This window comes from Siniperca chuatsi, linkage group LG4, assembly GCF_020085105.1.
Source record: "Siniperca chuatsi isolate FFG_IHB_CAS linkage group LG4, ASM2008510v1, whole genome shotgun sequence".
Taxonomy (NCBI): domain Eukaryota; kingdom Metazoa; phylum Chordata; class Actinopteri; order Centrarchiformes; family Sinipercidae; genus Siniperca; species Siniperca chuatsi.
Window position 1 is genome coordinate 10,274,739 of NC_058045.1, and position 20,316 is coordinate 10,295,054.

General features: G+C 40.7%; 2 protein-coding genes across 11 annotated transcripts; one reads left to right on the forward strand and one right to left on the reverse strand.

Annotated features, from left to right (window-relative positions):
* On the forward strand, nucleotides 1-9,375 carry epx (eosinophil peroxidase). The gene is made up of 16 exons (XM_044194426.1): nucleotides 1-1,454; nucleotides 1,544-1,634; nucleotides 1,777-1,952; nucleotides 2,676-2,808; nucleotides 2,905-3,034; nucleotides 3,119-3,325; nucleotides 4,244-4,610; nucleotides 4,686-4,846; nucleotides 4,936-5,194; nucleotides 5,288-5,458; nucleotides 6,861-7,098; nucleotides 7,190-7,401; nucleotides 7,490-7,654; nucleotides 8,393-8,470; nucleotides 8,630-8,726; nucleotides 8,904-9,375. Exons 3-16 carry the CDS (start codon nucleotides 1,913-1,915, stop codon nucleotides 8,941-8,943), a joined length of 2,298 nt encoding a protein of 765 aa, XP_044050361.1. The 5' UTR covers nucleotides 1-1,454; nucleotides 1,544-1,634; nucleotides 1,777-1,912; the 3' UTR covers nucleotides 8,944-9,375.
* A 154-nt stretch (nucleotides 9,376-9,529) lies between these two features.
* rab3il1 (RAB3A interacting protein (rabin3)-like 1) lies at nucleotides 9,530-20,291 on the reverse strand. Of its 10 annotated transcripts, none has more exons than XM_044194446.1 (13): nucleotides 20,152-20,291; nucleotides 19,455-19,798; nucleotides 16,149-16,332; nucleotides 15,927-16,022; nucleotides 13,816-13,893; nucleotides 13,323-13,559; nucleotides 13,012-13,131; nucleotides 11,981-12,109; nucleotides 11,766-11,878; nucleotides 11,509-11,532; nucleotides 11,017-11,116; nucleotides 10,860-10,926; nucleotides 9,530-10,723 (listed from the first exon to the last, which is right to left on the reverse strand). In XM_044194446.1, the coding sequence occupies exons 2-13, from the start codon at nucleotides 19,673-19,675 to the stop codon at nucleotides 10,638-10,640; spliced, it is 1,455 nt and encodes a 484-aa protein (XP_044050381.1). In that variant the 5' UTR covers nucleotides 19,676-19,798; nucleotides 20,152-20,291; the 3' UTR covers nucleotides 9,530-10,637. The 10 variants fall into 10 exon arrangements, with proteins under 10 accessions (XP_044050381.1, XP_044050383.1, XP_044050382.1 ...); XM_044194448.1 differs by having other exon boundaries at nucleotides 19,455-19,709; nucleotides 20,152-20,170; XM_044194447.1 differs by lacking the exon at nucleotides 20,152-20,291 and adding an exon at nucleotides 19,867-20,061 and having other exon boundaries at nucleotides 19,455-19,709.
* Between the last annotated feature and the right edge of the window lie 25 nt (nucleotides 20,292-20,316).

Below are 20,316 nucleotides of genomic sequence, written 5' to 3' on the forward strand. Positions count from 1 at the left end.
CAAGACTGACTCTAATCCAATCTGTAGATTGTTGCTTTTGTTTATTTATTATTAAGTTTAAATCTTTTTTCTTTATTTTAAAGAGTAATTTTATTCAAATTACAAAACTAAATCCAACATATATCTAGTATCCAGCCATGCACATAGTTTTGGTTTATTTGTTGAGGTTTTGAGATAAAGGTTAAACCAAAACAACCACCTAAAAGAATCCACATATCTAGAGACCATTATGGATAAGCGGGAAACTGACCTGTTATCTACCTGTATGTCAAGTATTTGCTTGAATTTTTTTCAATGGAACATTTTTGAGAACAAAAGATTTCTACATTTCACATCACACATATAGTAGAAGATGGGTAATGTGGGACAACAGAGATAATATTAATAACAACGTAATGAAATGGGACTGATGACTCATTTGATGGTATCACACACCTGGAGCATCAAAGGGAAGACGCGGGCAGAGGGAAGAGGGAGTTTTTAAGGCTTATCCTGGACACAACCAGGCTTTTTGAGTCATCCTCTACAGTGATTTAACTGAGACCTTTCTGTCTAATCCTTGACGCTTTCTTATTTTCATTCTCATCCCTGGTTCTCCATCATTTCCCAGAATCCTCATCTCCATCACCTGACTGTGTCACTGGCACAAATCAGATTGAAGGTTTTGGCATGTGGCAAAGACACACACACACTTGTAATGAAAATGATCCACAAAAAATTTATTTTACATATCATTGTGAAATCCCATTTTGCTAACCTGTCTTTTAAATCTACTACTAAAGTTTGCTAGGACATTCAATTTTACAGCTGCCTGTTTTTGTTTGGTTAATTGTATCCACTGCATACAAAGATATGCATTCTCTGTTTTCTCGAGGGATGAGTAGAATTGTTTAATTTAATTCAAACGATCCAAACATGACAGGGTTTTCATCATGGGCGAGAGGACAGAAGTAAATTTGATTTGAAAGGTTATTAGGTCGAGGCAGTGAGTCCGGTGTTTGATGTTGCGTTCCTGTCACCAGGAGGACAGATAAGGGGATTCTGCACATACCTGTTGGCCCTGCTGCCAGTGTATAAATGACAACGTCGACGCTCTTAGCCGAACAAACACTGACACACACACACACACACACACACACACCGGTTGGCTCTCAAGATGAGTCATTGTCAGCGCGGTGGTAAGATACTATAATCGTGATTAGTTTTCTAAACTTGAAGTGAATCTTTTCTGCTCCGATTGAACCGTTTTAACATTATAGATGGACACAGCACTCATGGTGAGTTTCTGTTTTTTCCTTCTTGTTTATTTTTAATTAATTTAATAGAATAAAGTACCACATTTCTTATTCAGTTATATGTGTTCTGGTTTCAGGTGTCCATCTCTGTGCTTGGACTGGCTCTTGTCCTGCTCTCCTTCCCTGAGCATGCTTCACTGAGCAGAGAATTTGACTCAGGTAGGATTCCTGGTTCATTTTTACTGATGAGACCAGGTACTGAGGAGCCTTTCAAACTGGATCAAAGTTTTCCTTTGTGGTGATTTCAGGAACTGTGTATCCGGGATCTGTGTTTGTGAAGGAGGCTCTTCAGAAGGCGATTGAGCTGACTGATGCTGCTTACGCCCGCACAACTGAGAGGTAAAAAAACCACTGGTGCACTATGGAAAATATTATATGGAAATATTTCAGACCATGCTGGCCCCCTGCAAAGCATAAATAATAATTTTAACTCTAGAAGGCATTGTGTTGGCACTAAATACAAAGCTATTACTGTTTCCAGGGTGAAGAAGTCCCTGTCTGAAGGCGCCCTGAGACCCAGTGACCTGCTGGCTCAGTTTAAGCAGACTGAAGCCAGAACCAGGACTCAGATCCGGGCTGCAGAACTGCTGGACAACACAGTGGAGCTGATCAGGGAGATGGTCTACACTCACAGTATGGTGCAGCCCAACTCTAATGGTACTGAACAGCAGCATAACACAACACATAGAGAAGTTTCTGCATCTGTATGTCAAATAATTTTTTTATTTGTATTAATTGAAGTATTTGAACTAAACTACTACTTATCTTACATGCCAGGCCCTCTTTACATTGGCTGTCAGTGTGTTTCAGGCTACAGATGAAGGTTGTTTTAATTACATTCACTCTGTAATTTATACTCATATAATCCACCAAACGTGACCCAGATCCACCGACAAAAAGCTGTTAACTTTTCTGCAGGTCTAGGCTCAAAACAAAGATGGATCCTACTTTTAACATAATGGTATCACTTTTCCCTCAGTGTCCATAGTAAAAAGCCTATTTGAATAGATTTCAATTCTTGTAATTTGTTCCTCTGTGACGCTAGTTTGTGTCTTTCTTTGTCTTTAATGACAATTTAAAATTTTCATCATAGTTATTTTTTGATGTACTTACTGTATTTCACACTCTGGGCACTCTATCAGAATCCAAAACTATTCAGGGGGTACAGAGACCCACCGAGCCCACTGGAGGTCCCAGAATCAAGCCCACTAAGACAAATGCACACAAAATGTCAGCAGCATGTTATTGGAAATAGCCTCAGTTCTCTGACCACTCCAAGCAAGTTAAAGCCAGCTGGAGGTTGTTGGGTTTTTTTTTTTCTAAATATGAATATGTAAGTTAATATTTGTACGACTTTATGTTAACTGTATGTTTCCAAAGAGCTGCTGAGTGAAGGAGACATGGAGAATCTGCTGCAGGTGACGGGCTGCTCCGCTGAGCTGCAGAGACCCAGCTGTGACTCCGACTGTCTGTCTGAGCGCTACAGATCCATCACAGGAGAGTGCAACAACAGGTTAATGCTTACACAACAAAACATGTAGTAACAGAGCAGTGCTGTCTTGAATAGATTTTGACAACTGTATGCTTGTTGTGTTTATGTAATGTTTAGACAGCATCCCAGATGGGGCGCTGCAAACATCCCGTATTCCCGCTGGCTACCTCCTGAGTATGAAGATGTGTGGGGGATGCCCAGAGGCTGGGACCCAGAGCACACCTACCATAATGCCACTCTGCCGCCAGTAAGAGTCCTGCAGCTGCACTGAGTCATCCTCTGTCCTGTCAGCTGCTGTAACTCCAACACTCCTACTTTGTTTGTTGTCCAGGTGCGGCTGGTGTCTCAGGAAGTGCTGTTCACTCACAATGACAACATCTCTCTGGACTCCACTCTGTCCCACCTGCTGGTGGAGTGGGGTCAGTGGATAGACCACGACGTGGTGCTGACGCCTCAGAGCCCCAGTAGAGCCGCCTTCAGGACAGGAGCTGACTGCACGCGCACCTGCAGCCGGGACACGCCCTGCTTCCCCATACAGGTGCACTTTACTATCAGCTGCTTCTCATTGTACTGTTTTCTGTCTCTTTCCATCCCTCCTTAAATAGTCCTTCTTCATTCTGCATACTGTGTATATGATTCCACCTCTGTTATTTTATTTTAGAGGCATTTTTTAAAATGTATATGAAACATACAATATATTCACTATTAAAATACGTAGACCTACAACACACAGTAAACTAATGCTGTGACCCCCTTAAAACAAAGCAATGTCTACTTGTGACCGTTTGTCAAGCGTTGGTAGTACTTTGTGAACAATTTCAAAATAAAAACAGTTTCTTAGTATCTGCAGTAGACATATGAATCAAACATAAATGGAGGAAACTGATGGATCTTTTTTCCTGATTTGGATACTACAGTGAGGGTGTTCTTTCTTTCTTATGGATTATAGGTGAAAAATCCAAAGAAAGTTGACATTGTTACCCCACACTGCTAAATCTACTCAGTGAAATAAATTCAAATGACTTGGGATTTGTTTTTGGCTTGATGACCTTATTTCATTCTTTCATTTTATAGATAGCACTTTATTAATCTTGAAAGAAATGTTTGTGCATAAGATGCTCGATATACATAGTAAAATAAATATATGAATTGTATGAATATTCCATATATGCAAATAGTACAAAGTATACATAAAAATATACATACATTAATAAAATAAAAGTAAAACTAGGAAAAAAAGAAATACAATAAAATAATGGGATGCAAAGTATAAATGAATGTGCATGACAATAATGAAAGTGTGAGGTACCAATTACAATGTTGTAAATTATAAGCAATTAATAACTTATACAACACGGTATCTATGTTACTATGAAAAAAATATTATACTGGGTAAAACTAGATCCTCTGTTTTCCCCTTCTCATCAACTATAAAAATATAAAATCTCTCCCCCAGATCCCTTTGACAGATCCTCGTAATGGCGTCCAGAGTTGCATGCCTTTCTTCCGCTCTGCTCCCAGCTGTGTTGCTGGAGTCCTGTCTCATCGCCACCGAGAGCAGCTCAACGCCATCACCTCCTTTGTGGATGCCAGTATGGTGTACGGCAGCTCCACCAGTCTGGGCTCGGCTCTGAGAAACTACTCCTCTCCTTTGGGCTCAATGGCCCTCAACTCCCAGCACTCAGACCAGGACTTGGCCTACATGCCCTTCCTCCCACGCCTGCAGGCTCACCTGGACCCCTGCGGCCCTCGAAACTCCACTCCCTCAGGGGCATCGGTTAGATCCACGCGCCAGGAGAACACCACATCCTGCTTTCAAGCTGGTGAGCGAGTAAATGTAGTGAGTCGTTTCTCTGCAGGCTTCAGTGGAGCTGTTGTTCATGATTAATTTTTCACAGGTGATTCAAGAGCTAATGAGCATCTGGGAATGATCGCGCTGCACACACTCTTCCTGAGAGAGCACAACCGGCTAGTGAAAGAGCTGCACCTGCTCAACCCTCACTGGAGCCCTGATACTCTTTATCAGGAGGCTCGTAAGATCATGGGAGCCATTCATCAGGTATCACTAGCAGCTTCAGCTGGACATCCATTCACCTCTACCCACATGAGCATTCCCGGCACTCTGACCTGCTTCCTTTATCTTTCCAGATCCTAACATGGGAGCACTACCTGCCGCGGGTCCTCGGTGAGAGTGCCATGTCTCGCCTCATGCCTCCCTATGAGGGTTATGATCCTGAGGTGGATCCCAGCATCGCTAACGTCTTTGCAGCCGCTGCGTTTCGTTTTGCCCATGTCACTGTGCAGCCAGTGGTGACCAGGCTGGGTCCAGGATACACCACTAACTCCCAGCATCCCCTGCTGCCTCTGCATCATTCACTGTTTGCCTCTTGGAGGGTGGTGCAGGAAGGTAAAGAACGATGCTGTCATGCTTTAAACTCAACTGGCATGCAATGTACTTATCGTTTCTGTTTTTGTCTCTCTTTTTCTCCTGGTGTGTCAGGTGGTATAGACCCTGTGCTGCGTGGTCTGCTGCTGTCTCCAGCCAAGCTGCAGACTCCAGGTCAGATGATGGTGGAGGAGCTGACAGAAAGGCTCTTTCAGGCACAGGGAGGGATGCCTCTGGACCTCGGGGCCCTTAACCTCCAGAGGGGCCGGGATCACGGCCTGCCTGGTACCAGCTTTCTTACTTCTGGCACAGTACAATGTCACTGTATCACTTTATACTGAAAGTCTTCTGCTGACTGTCAACATTTGTTTCAACAGACTGTTTGTTTATTTTATCATCTACCTGTGTGTTAACTTTCAAGTACTGTCGTTCAGATTACTATTACATTTAGGCACTTAACAGAAATGACTTAGAGCCTGGTACAAAACTTGACAATAGAGTTCATTTAAGGGTAAATGTAACTTCAACAATGTAAGAGAACAAACTCAATTAATAAAAGGATTATAGTAGGTTTTACACAGCAGACATTTTGACCTGTCAGAAGAAAAGGCGTAGATGTACCTAATAACAATGACGGCTCCATTTTATTGAAATGTCTCAGTAAACCATGCCAGTAGTTGTGTTGTAATTCCATGACTGTTGAACACTGAGTCTAAGCAGGTTTTGAATCTGTCCTGTGTTCACACTGGAAAAGTGAGACTCAAAAGTCAGCATGCATGCCTCACTCTGAATCTGATAGGCCCACTAGCCTAGTAGTACCTGTTTGAATAAACATAACTTGTCAGTTGAGACAAAATTTGTTGGCAGTTAACTCGTTTAGAGTCAACAGTAGACTGAAATGAGTAGGGGAAAAAAAATTATAATTCAGAGTTTCACCAGAAAATTGTTTTGCTGAAGCGGTGAACAACCCAGATCCTGGTGTATCTCGTCATGTGATCAGTTTAGTTAATAGATGATGGCCTAAACAAAAGCCGCACATATTATTGGCCCTGCACACCCACACAGATGTTTTCAGTTAATCCTAGTTATTATTACTGCCGGGAAGTCACCAAACTCAGTGTAGCAGTAATAACATGACACTTGAAACAACGGCTCCATGCTGCACGTAAACAATGCATGACCCAGTGCTGTCTCTGCCAGCATTTAAAAGCTATAAAAAGATTAAACTGAAGTTTATCACAGCATCTCAACCACCTGCTTTTGATTATAAGCTGATAGAGATTCACCATAATACCTGCTGCCTCATGAGCCAGCTGTTACCTCCATCTAAGCAGCTTTCCCCGCCCCTGCCACAACATAACAAGTGGCACACCAGCTTGGCCAAATGAAGCGCAGCTACTGATAACGGGTGTGAGTTGTTCCACCTTAATAGGTTGAACAATTTGGAGATGACCAATCAAGTACACTCTGTACCTGCCCACACAGTCCAGAGAAGTATAATCAGGCAAAATAAGTCAAAACACAGAGTGTTTAGTCTTTTGCCACAAAGGTTAATGTTTTATTTCACTGAAGTGTATTCATTTATTCTGATGTTTAGTAGAGGTGGTCTTTGTTTCAGGTAACTAGAACCCTGTATTTAATGCTCTCCCCTCAGTATCTCACTTCCTGTCCCGTCTCACCCCATCAGGATACGGCTCGTGGAGAAGGCTCTGCAGCCTCTCTGTTCCCAACACTACATCAGAACTGGCCGAAATTCTGAGTAACTTCACTTTGGCTCATAAACTCCAGCTCCTGTACGGGACACCACTCAACATAGATGTGTGGGTGGGGGCCATCTCTGAGCCCGCTCTGCCTGGAGGTCGAGTTGGACCACTCCTGTCCTGCCTGCTGGCAAGACAGTTCAGAGCGCTTAGAGATGGTGACAGGTGAAAGTAAATCCTCTGTGTGACCGCTGGTTTAAAATTATGACTATTATGAAGCAAGCAGAGAAATCTAAATCTGTCTCTGTCTTCCGAGGTTTTGGTGGGAGAGGGAAGGAGTTTTCACCAGCACCCAGAGGGGACACCTCCACGCCGTCTCTCTGTCTCGCATCATTTGTGACAACAGCCACATCACTCACGTCCCTGCTGACCCGTTCTCACGCACCGAGAGGCCGGAGGACATGCTGGCCTGTTCACACCCACTCATCTCCCACCTCGACCTCAGCCCGTGGAAAGAGCCAGATACTGGTGAGGAAGCGGAAAAGAAGACATGTTGATTGTGGTATCAGGTTTGTCTGATGAGTTTTCATGTCTCCCTGCCTGACCTCTCTTCCAGATCCCACCTGTGGTCCGATACCCAGGATTCAGTCTGGCTACTCGCTGCTCTGTGACTCTGTGATTCTGTATCAGTGTCACGCTGGCTTCAAGCTGCTGGGATCTTCATCTGTCAGCTGTGATCCAAACAGCCAGCAGTGGAACCCCACACCTCCAACATGTCAAGGTACGAAGCCTAAACCAGGGCCTGGCGAGATGACTGGAATAGATATCATGGTATTTCTAAAGACCAGTGTATCACAATATGGTTTATGTTCAAAATCCCATTTAACAAAACTCTTCAGTTCATTCTTGACCTTGGAACTGTAGTCATAAAAACAACTTCCCAACAAGACATATTTAGTAGCTGTTCTGGAGCTTTTGATCTTATCACATGATCTCAGAAAATAAGGTTTTTCCACTTGTTATGGAATTGTAGATGTTCAAACACTTCAAGGACGTCTCGTCCACACTGGCTCGAAACTCAACATATAAAGTTCATTCTTGACCTTGGAAACAGTAGTTGACACAATAATCTCAAAACAAGGTCAAGACTGAAGTTTTAATCTCAACATGAAGGAGAGGTCCTTAAAGTGCTCCAAAAAATAGAAATGTGAACATCTACATTTCCATGACACCTGGGAAAATGCCCATCTGCTGAGGAAGATCATGTGATGCGGTCAAAAGCTCCAGAACAGCTACTAAATAAAACTTGAGGTGAAATTGCTTCGTCAATTATTCCCAAGTCTTTTTCTCAGTTTGTAAAGAAATGTTGCTTATCATCATCGGTTTAGACAACACTTGTGTATCATACTAAAACTAAAATTTCACTGAAAGATGAGCAATAACCGAATAACTGTTCAGTCCCGTTAGATATAAATTGCATGTCTCATTGATTTCCGGTGTTTCTGACTGATTGTTGCAGATATTAATGAATGTGAAGCACAAATCTGCCCACAAAACCTGGAGTGCCTCAACATACCAGGATCCTTTATTTGCTCCGGTTGGTTCTCTTATTGTGAAGCAAATTTTGTTTTGAAAAGTACTACATAGATTAATCTTTCCTTGCTTACATTGCTGAGATATTTAAACATGCACAACATGTACGCATCCTTCACTTCTGAGCCTGAACGTCCCTTTATGTTTGTGTTCACTGATCCAGAACCCTCCTCGCTGTCTGCCGTCTCTGTTGTCACTGCAGTGATAGTAGTGATCGGTGGTGTGGCCGCGCTGCTGCTGATCATGTTCTGTTATCGAAGGTGAGTCACTGAAGGTAGAAATCAATTTAATGGACACAATCTGCCCAAATCAGATCATAAAAACAGACGTAACAATGAATAAAACCGTACATATTTAGTAAATTGACAAGTAAAATTAATTTTCTATAAATAGTTGTTTTAAAGTAAAATATGAATAACTAAATGTCTCTTTTGCAGATATTTCCCCAAGAAAGAAGAGTTAGTCAAGGCTGGATGAAAGGGGAAAAGTTAAGCGTTTGCTCCGTTTTTGTTGTAATGTTCCTCTGTGTTATATGAAAATTATCTTACTGTCTTCAGTATATTTGCAACTTAAAATTATCTGTGGACCTGTTTTTTAACTACCTATAGTAGCAGAATATTTTGTCTTAATTTATAAAAGAAATATCACGCTAAGTAATCAATGTTTTACATTAATAAGTATCGCTGTTGTTGACCTGCTCACGACCGCATGTTTTGCCCTCTGACTACACATTATGTCACTAACCAGTCTGACGGTGCTCATTCATTAACTACAAGTCAAACTATTTATTAAGGTCTATTATTATTAAAGGTGGTAATCTGTACAATGAGGCCATGAAAACAGAATAGCAAGCTTACAAAAGTCCTTTCAATCCGGAAACTAAAATCTTACAGGAATGTCTGCTCCAAAAACAGATTTTCATACCGTAAAGCCCCTCTGAGCGGGATATGGTCTCAGTATTTCCTCAGTATCCCTGTGCCCGATTCCAAACCAGCTGATTCATTTATCTGCTATCAGATTTTGTTTAAACAAGACCTATAAATCACACTCAGTACAAAGGTGATGTAGTCAGGCTACAATGCCTCATCTTTAATGGAGTGTTTACACTGGAAGACAGGTAATTATCAGCACACTGAGGTTAGGAAACTCAAAGCCCTAAAGAAGGCTAAGAAGCAGTTATTGCACTTTCTGACACAATACCTTCAAGAGTCTGTTTTCTGTAAAAATTGTCCATTAATAATAATAAATCTATACTTTGAGGTACACCCTATATACATTGCATAATATGGCTATGTACTGCATTCATGCAAAGTCATTTATGGCTTTTACTGTATGTACATACTGTTCATTGCAGACGTTGTGCATATTGCAATCACTTGTATTAAAGCTTGTTCATTTTCTGACTATTTTGTAAAACTGTCACTATTTTGAGCGTGGGGGTGTCATAACTACGGTAATTCATTAACAATATATCTGATTATTAAATACAGGCCAAGCTAACATGAAGCTGTTTTTATATGAGGCCTCTAGAACAGTTAGTGCAACAGTGCATCAACAAAATTAAGGCCATGCTGAGACAAAAAGTCTTGGCTGTAGTAACTGCAAGATGCTAGTTAGTATTATCTTTATGTAAAATAATCCAAATAATTGTTCTGTTGAAACTATGTGGATCTCACAATAGAACTATTACATTACATAGTTATATATAAGTATGTAATACTTAAGATAAGAGACCAACTCGGCTTTCATGCGTTGTGCTCTTTTCAACAGACTAACGCCTGAAACATGATACATAGAATCTATTGTATTAATATGAGAAGTTGTGTGTACTCCACCGGGGAACTTCAGTAACAGAAACAATTCTCCACACCAGTGGAGAGAATTACTGGAGGCCTGCAGTATAATGGAAAAATATATTTTACATATCTGGGAAAAACACTTGCTTCTTTCTGGCTGTGCTGGTTTAATTCTTTGTCTTCTTGCATAATAGTGGCACATGAACATTTTCTGCTTCCCTTGTTGATCGACCCTCTGCTGCTGCTGCACAACCTCTGCTACAAAAACTGATCCAAGACCTGTTTGTTAGTTACCACAGTTTAACCCTGACTCAGATAATTAAGGTCCTGGGATCATGCTGTCCTGCCGGGTGTTTCAGTGGTCTGTCAGGTCTTCTAGCCCTGGTCGTTGAGATAGAAACCTAACTTGGCCACGGTCATTTCCCTACGGAGACGCATCACCTCCCAGAACATCTGCTCTGCTGGACGAGGGCAAACCGACGACAACAACAAAACATACAACATGTCAGTTCCTGAATAAAACCCTTGATGGCAAAGCAAAACAGACCCACACAAAGAATAGTTACATAATATTGCAACATGTTCGTGTTAACTTACCATCGTGTCTCACCAGGCCCTGCTGGATGTAGCGGATATACGTAAAAAAATTGCAAACGGCCGTGATCTAGAAAGGCACAATGAGGACGAGGTCACATGTAGCATCACTTGACAGCAGTGTATCTAATGAAGGTTACAGAGATAAAGTGATAGTTACCCGTGCTCGGCTGGAAGGAGAGATGTAATAGTAGCTCCCCTTGTCGCCAAGTTTAATACGATGTCGGCAGAGGTGCGACATGCCGCTTAATGCACATTTTCTACAAACGGAGAAAGATCAGCGTCAGACGATTCGGCTACGTGGATACACAGAGTCACTGTTTTATCACAGCAAAACACTGAACATGAGTTACTTCCCATCAGGTATTAACAACAATAAAACCTAGGTATCCTAACTTTGAGTAAAGACTAAATAAGTGAGAACACACAAAAGAGTAGTGCACAATCAGAGAAAGTTAGTCACTGGAAAAGGAAAAGGTTCAAGGTTTCATTAATATTACACCCAGACACATGCAGAACCCCATCTGGATCATTCATTTACAGATTTGTTTTACAAGTTTTCAGACGTCTGGACAGGCAGACTTCATTTCATGCTACAGTAATGTGTGTTAGTGAAAAGCTGAACAGGTGATTGGTTCCTGAGAGGACTTACGTCTCTATTGCTGCCCTAAAGCCACTGGAAGAAAAAGATTTTTAAATCAGACAGTGATTAGAAATGTGCCCGTTGATTAAACCCTTCTCACATACATGGTAAGACGGTGAAAACCCTTCAGCTATGACCATTAATCATCAAGGAAGAATACAAAACCAAGTAAGAGTGAATTTTCAGAGTTGACTTAGCCATGGTTTAGCAGTGAACAGTGAAAGAGAGGGCAGGATGATAGTTGATATGCAGACGTGATAACTCACTTAGGGCCTCCACACTCTATAGCTGAAGCTTTAACCATCGGTAACGCTGACATGGCCACAGGCTCGATAGTCAAAGAGTTGTTTTCCACTGCACTCTGCACCAGCTGTGACAGCTGTGGAGAACAGTAATCAATAATGCTAACATAACTTCAGACACTGAAATATAACAAATGCAGTGGTGTAGTGTTAACGCAAAGAAGCAGTGAGATTCTGACCTCAGATCTTGTGAAGGAGAGGCAGGGTCCGATGTCTTCTCTGTAGATGCGACTGAGGAAGGCAGAGGAGCGGTCTAGACTTGGATTTTCCCTCCACATCAAAAACTCTGCATACAGAACAGAGTCCATCTGCAAGAAGAAAACAATCCACTTATTAATCCACTCACTTATTAAACTGCCCGTCTAATGTGTCAACTACATGCAGTTATAGCCGCTATCCCCCCACCCTTCGTAACCCTGTTAAATTACAGAAACTTTAAAGTGACAATAAAATTACATTTTCAAAATACAGACCGGTTAACTGGCTAATTACAACAGCGATATATATAATAAATAGAATATAGTGCAAAACGCACATTTCCAAATGATCATTAATTCATTGGTATTGATCGATAAACCTATAAAACATCGGCTGAGAAATTGTTAATTACAGTATTTCAAAACTTTAATGTCCAAAATGTCTCTGGCTTCACCCCTCAGTGCATAAATTAAAAACAAAAACAACACAATTGAGGAAAGACATCAGAAAACATGACTTTAAAAGATAAAAGTGCAGGTGTAGAACAAGACCACGAGTCTACGGTCATGCTAGCAGCTCTGTGAGGCTAAATGGTGCTCTCGCATTAGAAGGACCAACTCTTTCCCAAACCAGTCAGAAGCCATTAACATTGGTGAGCTTGACATAGTTTTGTCAGCCATAAACATTGTGTTTCATTAATAAATACTATTAAAAAAGATGACTGACAAGTTCAAACATTAAAATAAAGTCTTAACTAGAGAGCTGTGATTAAAAAAAAATTGCTGTTTCTGGCTAAGAGCTTTACCAACTAGAGAATGATGCTCTCAGACTGATAATACTTTTCCCCCCAAGAGATACAGTGTATTATTGTCACTTTGTACTCTGGGGCAGGAAAAACTTGCTCATAAAATGTCCCATGTCCCATAAAAGCACACAATTACAGAAAACAGATCCATCTGTCCGCAGCTAAATCTGAAAGACGCATCAGGCCTGGTCGAAGAGATGCAGTTACCTGTCTACTGTCAGTGCCCAGCCCCTCCCCCCGCTCCTGCCAGTAAGGTTCAAAGGTGACATTGACAGACTGGCCAGGGACCAGGCAGAGTATCAGAGAGAGGAGAGCAGGAACAGCAGGCTGAGAGAGGAAGAACAACAAGTCAGGGAGAGGTTAGTACTGAGAGAGAAGAAAAAGCAAAGAGAAGTTGGCTGAAGGAAAGAGATACGAGTGACTGGAAACTGGAATGAAGGGAAGAAACAGAAATGCACAAAGTTGCAGAAACATTTTATGGAGAAGAGAGGCAAATGTACAATCTTCATTCAGGTTACCTCTCTGTCCTCTTTGGCCACAGGGTGAATGGAAACTGAGGAAGGTTCTGGTTTCCCAAGTGAGGATGGAAAGGCACCGCTCGCGCTCTTGTTGCGGATGTGGCCCCCGACATGTTTGTGCGCTCCCCTGGTTCCTGAAGACTGCAGCTGTGGATGCAGCTGGCGGTTTGGTGAAGAAGGTGTGGATGTCAACACCAGAGTCTTGAGCGCTGTCACCTCTGCTTGCAGAACATCAATCTGGGAGCCAGACACAGAAAAAGTACAGAAAGTCTGATGATGGGAGGAAAATCAATAACTTCGCCAAAATGCTATTTATGTCCTTTTATTGTTGAAATCAAATATATCTTAAAAACCTAGTTAGAACAGCAGCCCATTTTAAAGACAAATCAAGAGTGCAATTCAAAAATAGTTTTGGTGCTACGAAGGAATTTTAATGGAACAAAGGGTCATGAAGCATCACCTAAAGTTTTAACTGGAGTACAGAGACACACACCTTCCCATGAGCCTCCTTCAGTTGTTTCTCTGCTGCCGCTTGTTTGACGTTAGCTTCATGCACCATCTTGTGAGCTTCCTGTTGTGATGAAGATTGAAACATTAACACACGGTTAAAACACTCAGAGTTGAAGATATCTGTTGTCTATCTATACTGTGAGATCAGAAGTTGTTCTTGATTATTCGCTAATGGTGAATGGTAAATCTGTTAAAAAGTTAAAGCAGTAATAAGTTATTTTTGGAAACAAGCTGGAAACATCAACAATATCAGTTTATAAAGTTGAATGCGTTAGCAACCAATTAACCATTTATACATCCAGCAGACACAGAGCAACATTAGCACTCAGTTTAATTAGTCTCTACCAGTGACTTAGAGTAAATCCAGCTCTTTAGCTGCTAAATGCACCACTATGTTCACCAGCTAGTCACTAACTGTGTCTGTTTAGTGCTGGGCAGGTAATATAAAGTAGGTTTATCTGAATTTCTTTCTGCTGGGACTGGAAACAAGGTTGATGAGAACAGAGTTTGTGGGCCAAATAGAGCTAATACAATTAGTTGAATAATCAGTTAGTTGACAGACAGCAACAATTAGTATAATCGATTAATCGTTGAAGTTGTCATTTTTTCCAAACTAATCCAGTCATTTATTCACACAGTCTGAACATTTTCATCTTTATTTATGTTGCAGTAATGTGGTTACATTTTCATTTAGATAAAGAGGCGCCATTTTGTGGAATTCAAACTTACATATTGTCCATCATCTTTGTTTAAAGATGTTTAAAACACATCTTAACATTGGTAACTTTCCAATAACAGTGTTGACTGTTGAACAACTGGAATGAGAAACAATTGTCATGTATACATTTTTCTTTTTCTCTTTTGCTTTTTGTCCTTATTTTGTAGTAGCCTTTCTATCCCTCATTATCTTTATTTAATGTAATCCTGTTTCTCTTGCCTTGAGTTTTAGGAGAGGTCTTTGTATAAGCTTTTAGCTTCCTACCTCTCCAGCACAAGCTTTTGTTTACTTTAAATTCATGTGTATATGAGTATATGTAGGTAAAAGTGTGTTTGTATATATGTGAATGTCTTTTGTGTACATGCATCTTTTGTAATAACTGTTTTTTTTTTATGTGCAAACAAATAAAATAAAGAAACAAAAATAAAAATAACTCTCATTCACTGGTTCCAGCTTCTCCAAAGTGAGGATTCTCTCAATTTTATGTCATTAGAAATTGAGTATATCTGAGTTTTAGACATTCAGACAAAACTAGACATCTGGAAAGTCATGATGGACATTTTTCACTATTTCCTGACGTTTTATAGATGGATTAATTGATAATAAAAATGATCATTGCAGGTCTGGGGCCAGAAAACCAAAACAGTGAACTACAAGAGGCTAGAACTGAGGGGAACTGAGGAGTCCGGTGATAATTCACTACAAGCGACCCCTTTCACATTACACATAATCCATTGCACATATCAATACTAAAATATTGATGTGTTAAGATTTAAACTATTCCAGCTGAAGGTTTTGTCCAGTGAACCCTCATCCCAAAATATCTGTTGTTTCCCTAAAGTGTAAAAGCTGAAATATTACAGTGTTAAACTTAAAGTAAATGTTTTAACTGCAATGCAAATTGTAAATTTTAAGACTCGTAACGCATCACAGCATCATGTCACCTCCCTCATCATCAGGGTCTAAGGCACAAGTCAAAATGCAGTACCGTGCACTCAGCAGAGAGCAATGATTACTGCTTACCTCAAACTAGGGCTGCACAATTAATCGAAATATTATCCTAAACGCAGTCCAATATCCAAATCGCAGAAGCTGCAATTTCTTGATAAAAATGTGTGACAAAACAGCATTATAATGAAGTACTGTGGTGCTGCAGAGATGCTCTGGCCTACAAATCTTGTTCTCCAGATGTAAGAAAACATGTTTGTTTGGTACAGACCCCAACAAATGTCCCATAGTTTTAATTGTTTTTTTCAGTGAAAATTAAAATTGTGACGCAAAAATGATCATTCCCACTAATCGTGAATCATATCGCAATTGTAATATCTGTCAAAATAATCGCAATAAGATTTTTTGACCATATTGTGCAGCCCTACCTCAAACAGACTGGCAGTCAGCTCCTCCAGCTCCTGCTCCAGCTGATTCCTGACCTGCGACAGGCGCTCGCACTCCTTGTCCTTTAGTTTCAGTTCCTGAGATGTGTAAGAGAAAAGGTCACAACTACATTTAACAAGGAAGGACATTTGCATTGTCAACTGTTCTTTCGCACACAGTGCTTTGTGTGTTTGCGTGTGTCAGCATAAAGTAGGTTACAACACCCTCTTTGCAGCGTCCAGCTGTTCCCTGAGGATCTCAGAGCCCTTTTCTCTGATTTCTTTTTCTTTGATCTCCAGCGAGGAGCTACGAAGCCGGGAGAGGTCGCCATGGTCTCTGCCTGAGGTGGGCCCAGCCTGGCCTCCTCCCTCCACTCTGGACTCTGGCTCTGGATCCAGATCTACCAACCTTCACACAGGCAGAAATATAATCAGTATTGTTAGTGAGGGGAGATAAAGATGTAATTTCTGGGTTGCTATAAAGTCGGTTTAGGACATACGGTTGATTTAATGATAATGACTGATAACCCCACAATTTGCCTGCCCTGTCCTGTCCTGTTTGCGTCATGTATGTCATTGTGTGTATGTTTTAATTGTGACTGCAAAGGGGCTGCAGATGTAAATTAGCTTTTAAGATAATGCCAGTATAAAACATTAAATTGCAACATTTATGTTTAATATTGTACATTGTCTTTTACAAATAAAAGAAAAGCAAATCAAACCAAAATCTTTCATGTCAAGGATTCTAGGATGCAAAATCTGTTAAATACACAATTTGAATGTTCAAAACATTAGGCTGTATGTTACTTAACAACAACACTGACATTTCAATATGGAGTTCATTAAAATGTTTCCCCTCAGTTTTCAAACAATATTTGCTTATCATCAATTTAGACAGCAGAATTGTCTGACAACATCAAAAGATACTCTTCCCCAGCTCTAATGATACAACACTATACATTTTCTCACTGAGTTACAGCTAGTGAGTGAAATCACTTGATTTACAGACCCCTGAGACCACAGTTTTAGACCCTCTGCTACGAACCCGAACATTTCATTTTCGTTGTGTCTTTTTCCTACGAAGCTGTAAAGCTCATGCTCAAAGCAGCTAAGTTAACTACAAACATTAACCAGGACGTTTAGCTAGCTAGTTGTCGTTAGCTAACAGTTACAACTTTTTAATACGGAGAGGTCCCCCCCTCCAATATCCGCCCTTACCCTTTCAGTGTCCAGGACAGCAGATAAACCTCCCACCCTGTTTGTGTATCTGTCAGCTTCTCCCCTCCAGTGTCCTCCAGTTGTTGTTAAATTAACAAATAATTGTACTAAGTGAGCTAACGTTAGCTAGTTTCAGTTAAACTAATCTCAGCCGTTTTAAATCACAGCGGAGGAATGCGGACGCTGACGTAGACAACCGACAGCAACGGCAGCAGTTTGATGGTAACAAAAACGATTAAGTTTAAGTGTAAGGACGATTTAGTTTACACTTTTACAGCTTTGTCCTTCACTGTTCTTGTCATCCCCTTATTATTTTTTTGCAGGCAAGAAAAAAACGAGTGTCTCCGCTCTGGCTGCCTCTTTCTCACCGGTCACATGACGGCGCATCCACTCCTCAAAACGCCCTGACCGAAACATCCTGTCCGGGGCCCGCAGAGCAGCACGCCGCCACAGTCGAGCTAGCATCCATCCATCCAGCATGCACGGTTACACTGACAGGGCCATTTACTAACCTATCACCTCGAGTGATTAGCTGTTTATCTGTAAGTGTGTGTGTGTGAGGCTCTAACAGCTACCCCTAAGGCCCAAACATTCTTCACTAAACTTAAAATCATCTCAAAAATGATAAAACCAAGAGAGTATCATGGCCATGTTGTCCTGCAAGGGGGCCCCAGGGCAAAAATGAGTTGCTGGCCCCTGTTAAGCAGTGGTGGAAGAAGTATTCAGATCATTTACTTAAATAAAAGTAGCAATACCACACTGTGAAAATACTTCACTACAAGTAAAAGCCCTGCATTCAAAACCTTAAAGTATTATCAGCTGAATGTACTTCAAGTATATAAGGAGAAGTACTCAGTACACAGAAAAATGGTCCCTGTCAGTGTTTTACTATTAAATATGATGTTGGATTAATATTACTGCTGCATTCATGTGTGTGTTGCATTTTACTTTCTGTAGATGTTTAGGTTGTGCTAGTTTAATCTGCAGCAATGCATCATATTCTATAAGTTCATCATATTTTTGTAGCCTCGCTGTCCTGTGAGAAACACGTATCTCCAGAAAGTCAAATTTTCATGAGCTCAGAAAGACTGCCCTGTTTTCAGCTTTGTGACAGCTAATCCAAGGAGAGGTAGTAGTAGTAGTTTATTTAGTTTAAGAAGTAGGAGAATGTTCTCAACTCATAAAGGAAACACTGAATCCTTCAGTTTATCAGAAAACTTCTAATTTAAAATCACCAAATTTGGAAAATCTGAAAAGTAACTAGTAACTGAAGCTGTCAGACAAATGTAGTGGAGTAAAAAGTACAGAATTTGCCTCGGAAATGTAGTGGAGTAGAAGTATAACATTGCATAAAATGCAAATAATATATATATATATATATAGTATAAGCAGGACCAACCTTCAGGACCATATCATTTCAGTTGATAAAAGTTTCAATTAAAGCACAAGCCAGATAATACACAGTAAGCCTAAACTTTCTGGGCCCCAGGGTAGTTCCCAGCTTTACACAATTGGTAATACAGCCTTGCAGAATATTAGCTATCAAATCAATTCTTCATACAGTTTGCATTCATTTTACCTTTCCAAACTCCATGATAATACATATCTTTAGTGACACCTTGCTATACATCAAACATTTTAAATTGTAGTGCAATCATGCATGAAATAAAAAAACTAAATAAAGCACTTTGATTATTGTTAAGTGAATTTAATCAAATAATGAACAGACATAAGCAGAGATTTATCTATTTCCCATGAAACAAAATGTCTAAACACACCAGAGCTAGACAGACAGTTGATGTTAGCTTATCACAGATATATATCGACCTCTATGTTGACCACTTAGTAAAAGAAAATTGCAGTGCAGAAATGCCACAGAAATGTTGGAGGTTCTTCAGAAACAGTGTCTCCATTACATAGTTTGTTGACCAAAGAGCACTGACAACATTATTTTAACTGTAAAATGTTCCACACAGTACATATCTTGGTCACAATTCTTTAACAGATTTCTTAAAACTGCAGTTCAACTGAACATCATGTCCAATAGAACGACATCTGAGAAGACTTTTGTTGTTAGATAATTGTGCAAAATTAACTGATAACTGCAGGTGAGGTCATACCAGTATGGTGAAGAGTGAAGCTTTTGAAGAAAAAAGGCTTTCATCTACCATCATTGTGGTAACCTTTAGGGAGTTAACCCTACACTTTTGGAAACACCTTCAAAGTGACCTTTTTAACCAATAAAACCCATCATGTTTACCTCATACAGGTAAGATGAAACTCATCTCTCTTGCTTCAGGTTTTGACACTTACCGTCCAACAACACAGCCTTCCTCCTCAGCTTCCCTGCTGGACTTGACTTGTCTGACAGCTGGCTTTCCCAGGACATCCGGCGTGCCGAAAAAGACTGTAGAGGAATATACTGCTATTCCAGATCTGCCTACTTTGAGGACTTCATATCCTGGGCTTGCTGTTGTCGAAGACGGCGGAGAAGAGGAAATCTGGACGCGGTGAATTCCCTCAAAAGCCTCCATGTCTCTCTCAGGCAGTGCAGAGACTCATCAGAAACTACGAGACATCCCCACTGAAGTTACAATCAGTTTGTTAAATGCTTTCAGTGGTGTATAATGATCCTGATGCCTGTGGGTGTCAAGCACCTACAGTGCAGAAAAGAAATAGTTACATACTGCAACTTAATAGCCCATAAAAGCTTTGCCAAACAAACCTCACAGTCAAAGTCTTCCAGTAGTCAGTGGACGAGCCATGACCTCTACAGTGTTTAAACTGTAACTCACGCACTTGTTCCCTCTCTGAATACTGCAGAGCTAGGGGAGGTCAGGCTCTTTATTTGCAGGTTGTCATGCTAAAGGAATTTGCTTCTTTAAGATATCCAGCGTAAACAAAACTTCGACCTACGTTGAGTAACAGTATCATGCAAGTATCACACACATGATAGACTTACACTCATCCAGATGACTTAAGGACACAAAAATACACTGAAAATACTCACCAAAGTGTTCAAAACTGATCCCAGTTGCCAGAATTGTGAAATTGTGCTTTGATAATCTCAAGATTGAGAGTTCAGCAGGTTGAACTCTGTCTGCACTTCACCCTGCTGTTGGTCTCCTGGTTAGACAGGAAGGGTTAATCACTAACACCTTCTGGCCAGTCAGAG

Coding starts and splice junctions, on each gene's coding strand:
- rab3il1 (XM_044194446.1), bottom strand. CDS start 19,675: ATGGAGGCTTTTGAGGGAATTCACCGCGTCCAGATTTCCTCTTCTCCG. Junction 11,533..11,765: donor ATAGAGTGTGGAGGCCCTAA/GTGAGTTATCAC, acceptor TTTTTCTTCCAG/TGGCTTTAGGGCAGCAATAG. Junction 11,117..11,508: donor TTTAGGGCAGCAATAGAGAC/GTAAGTCCTCTC, acceptor CTCCGTTTGTAG/AAAATGTGCATTAAGCGGCA.
- epx (XM_044194426.1), top strand. CDS start 1,913: ATGGTCTACACTCACAGTATGGTGCAGCCCAACTCTAATG. Junction 2,809..2,904: donor ACAGGAGAGTGCAACAACAG/GTTAATGCTTAC, acceptor TGTAATGTTTAG/ACAGCATCCCAGATGGGGCG. Junction 5,195..5,287: donor TTGGAGGGTGGTGCAGGAAG/GTAAAGAACGAT, acceptor CTGGTGTGTCAG/GTGGTATAGACCCTGTGCTG.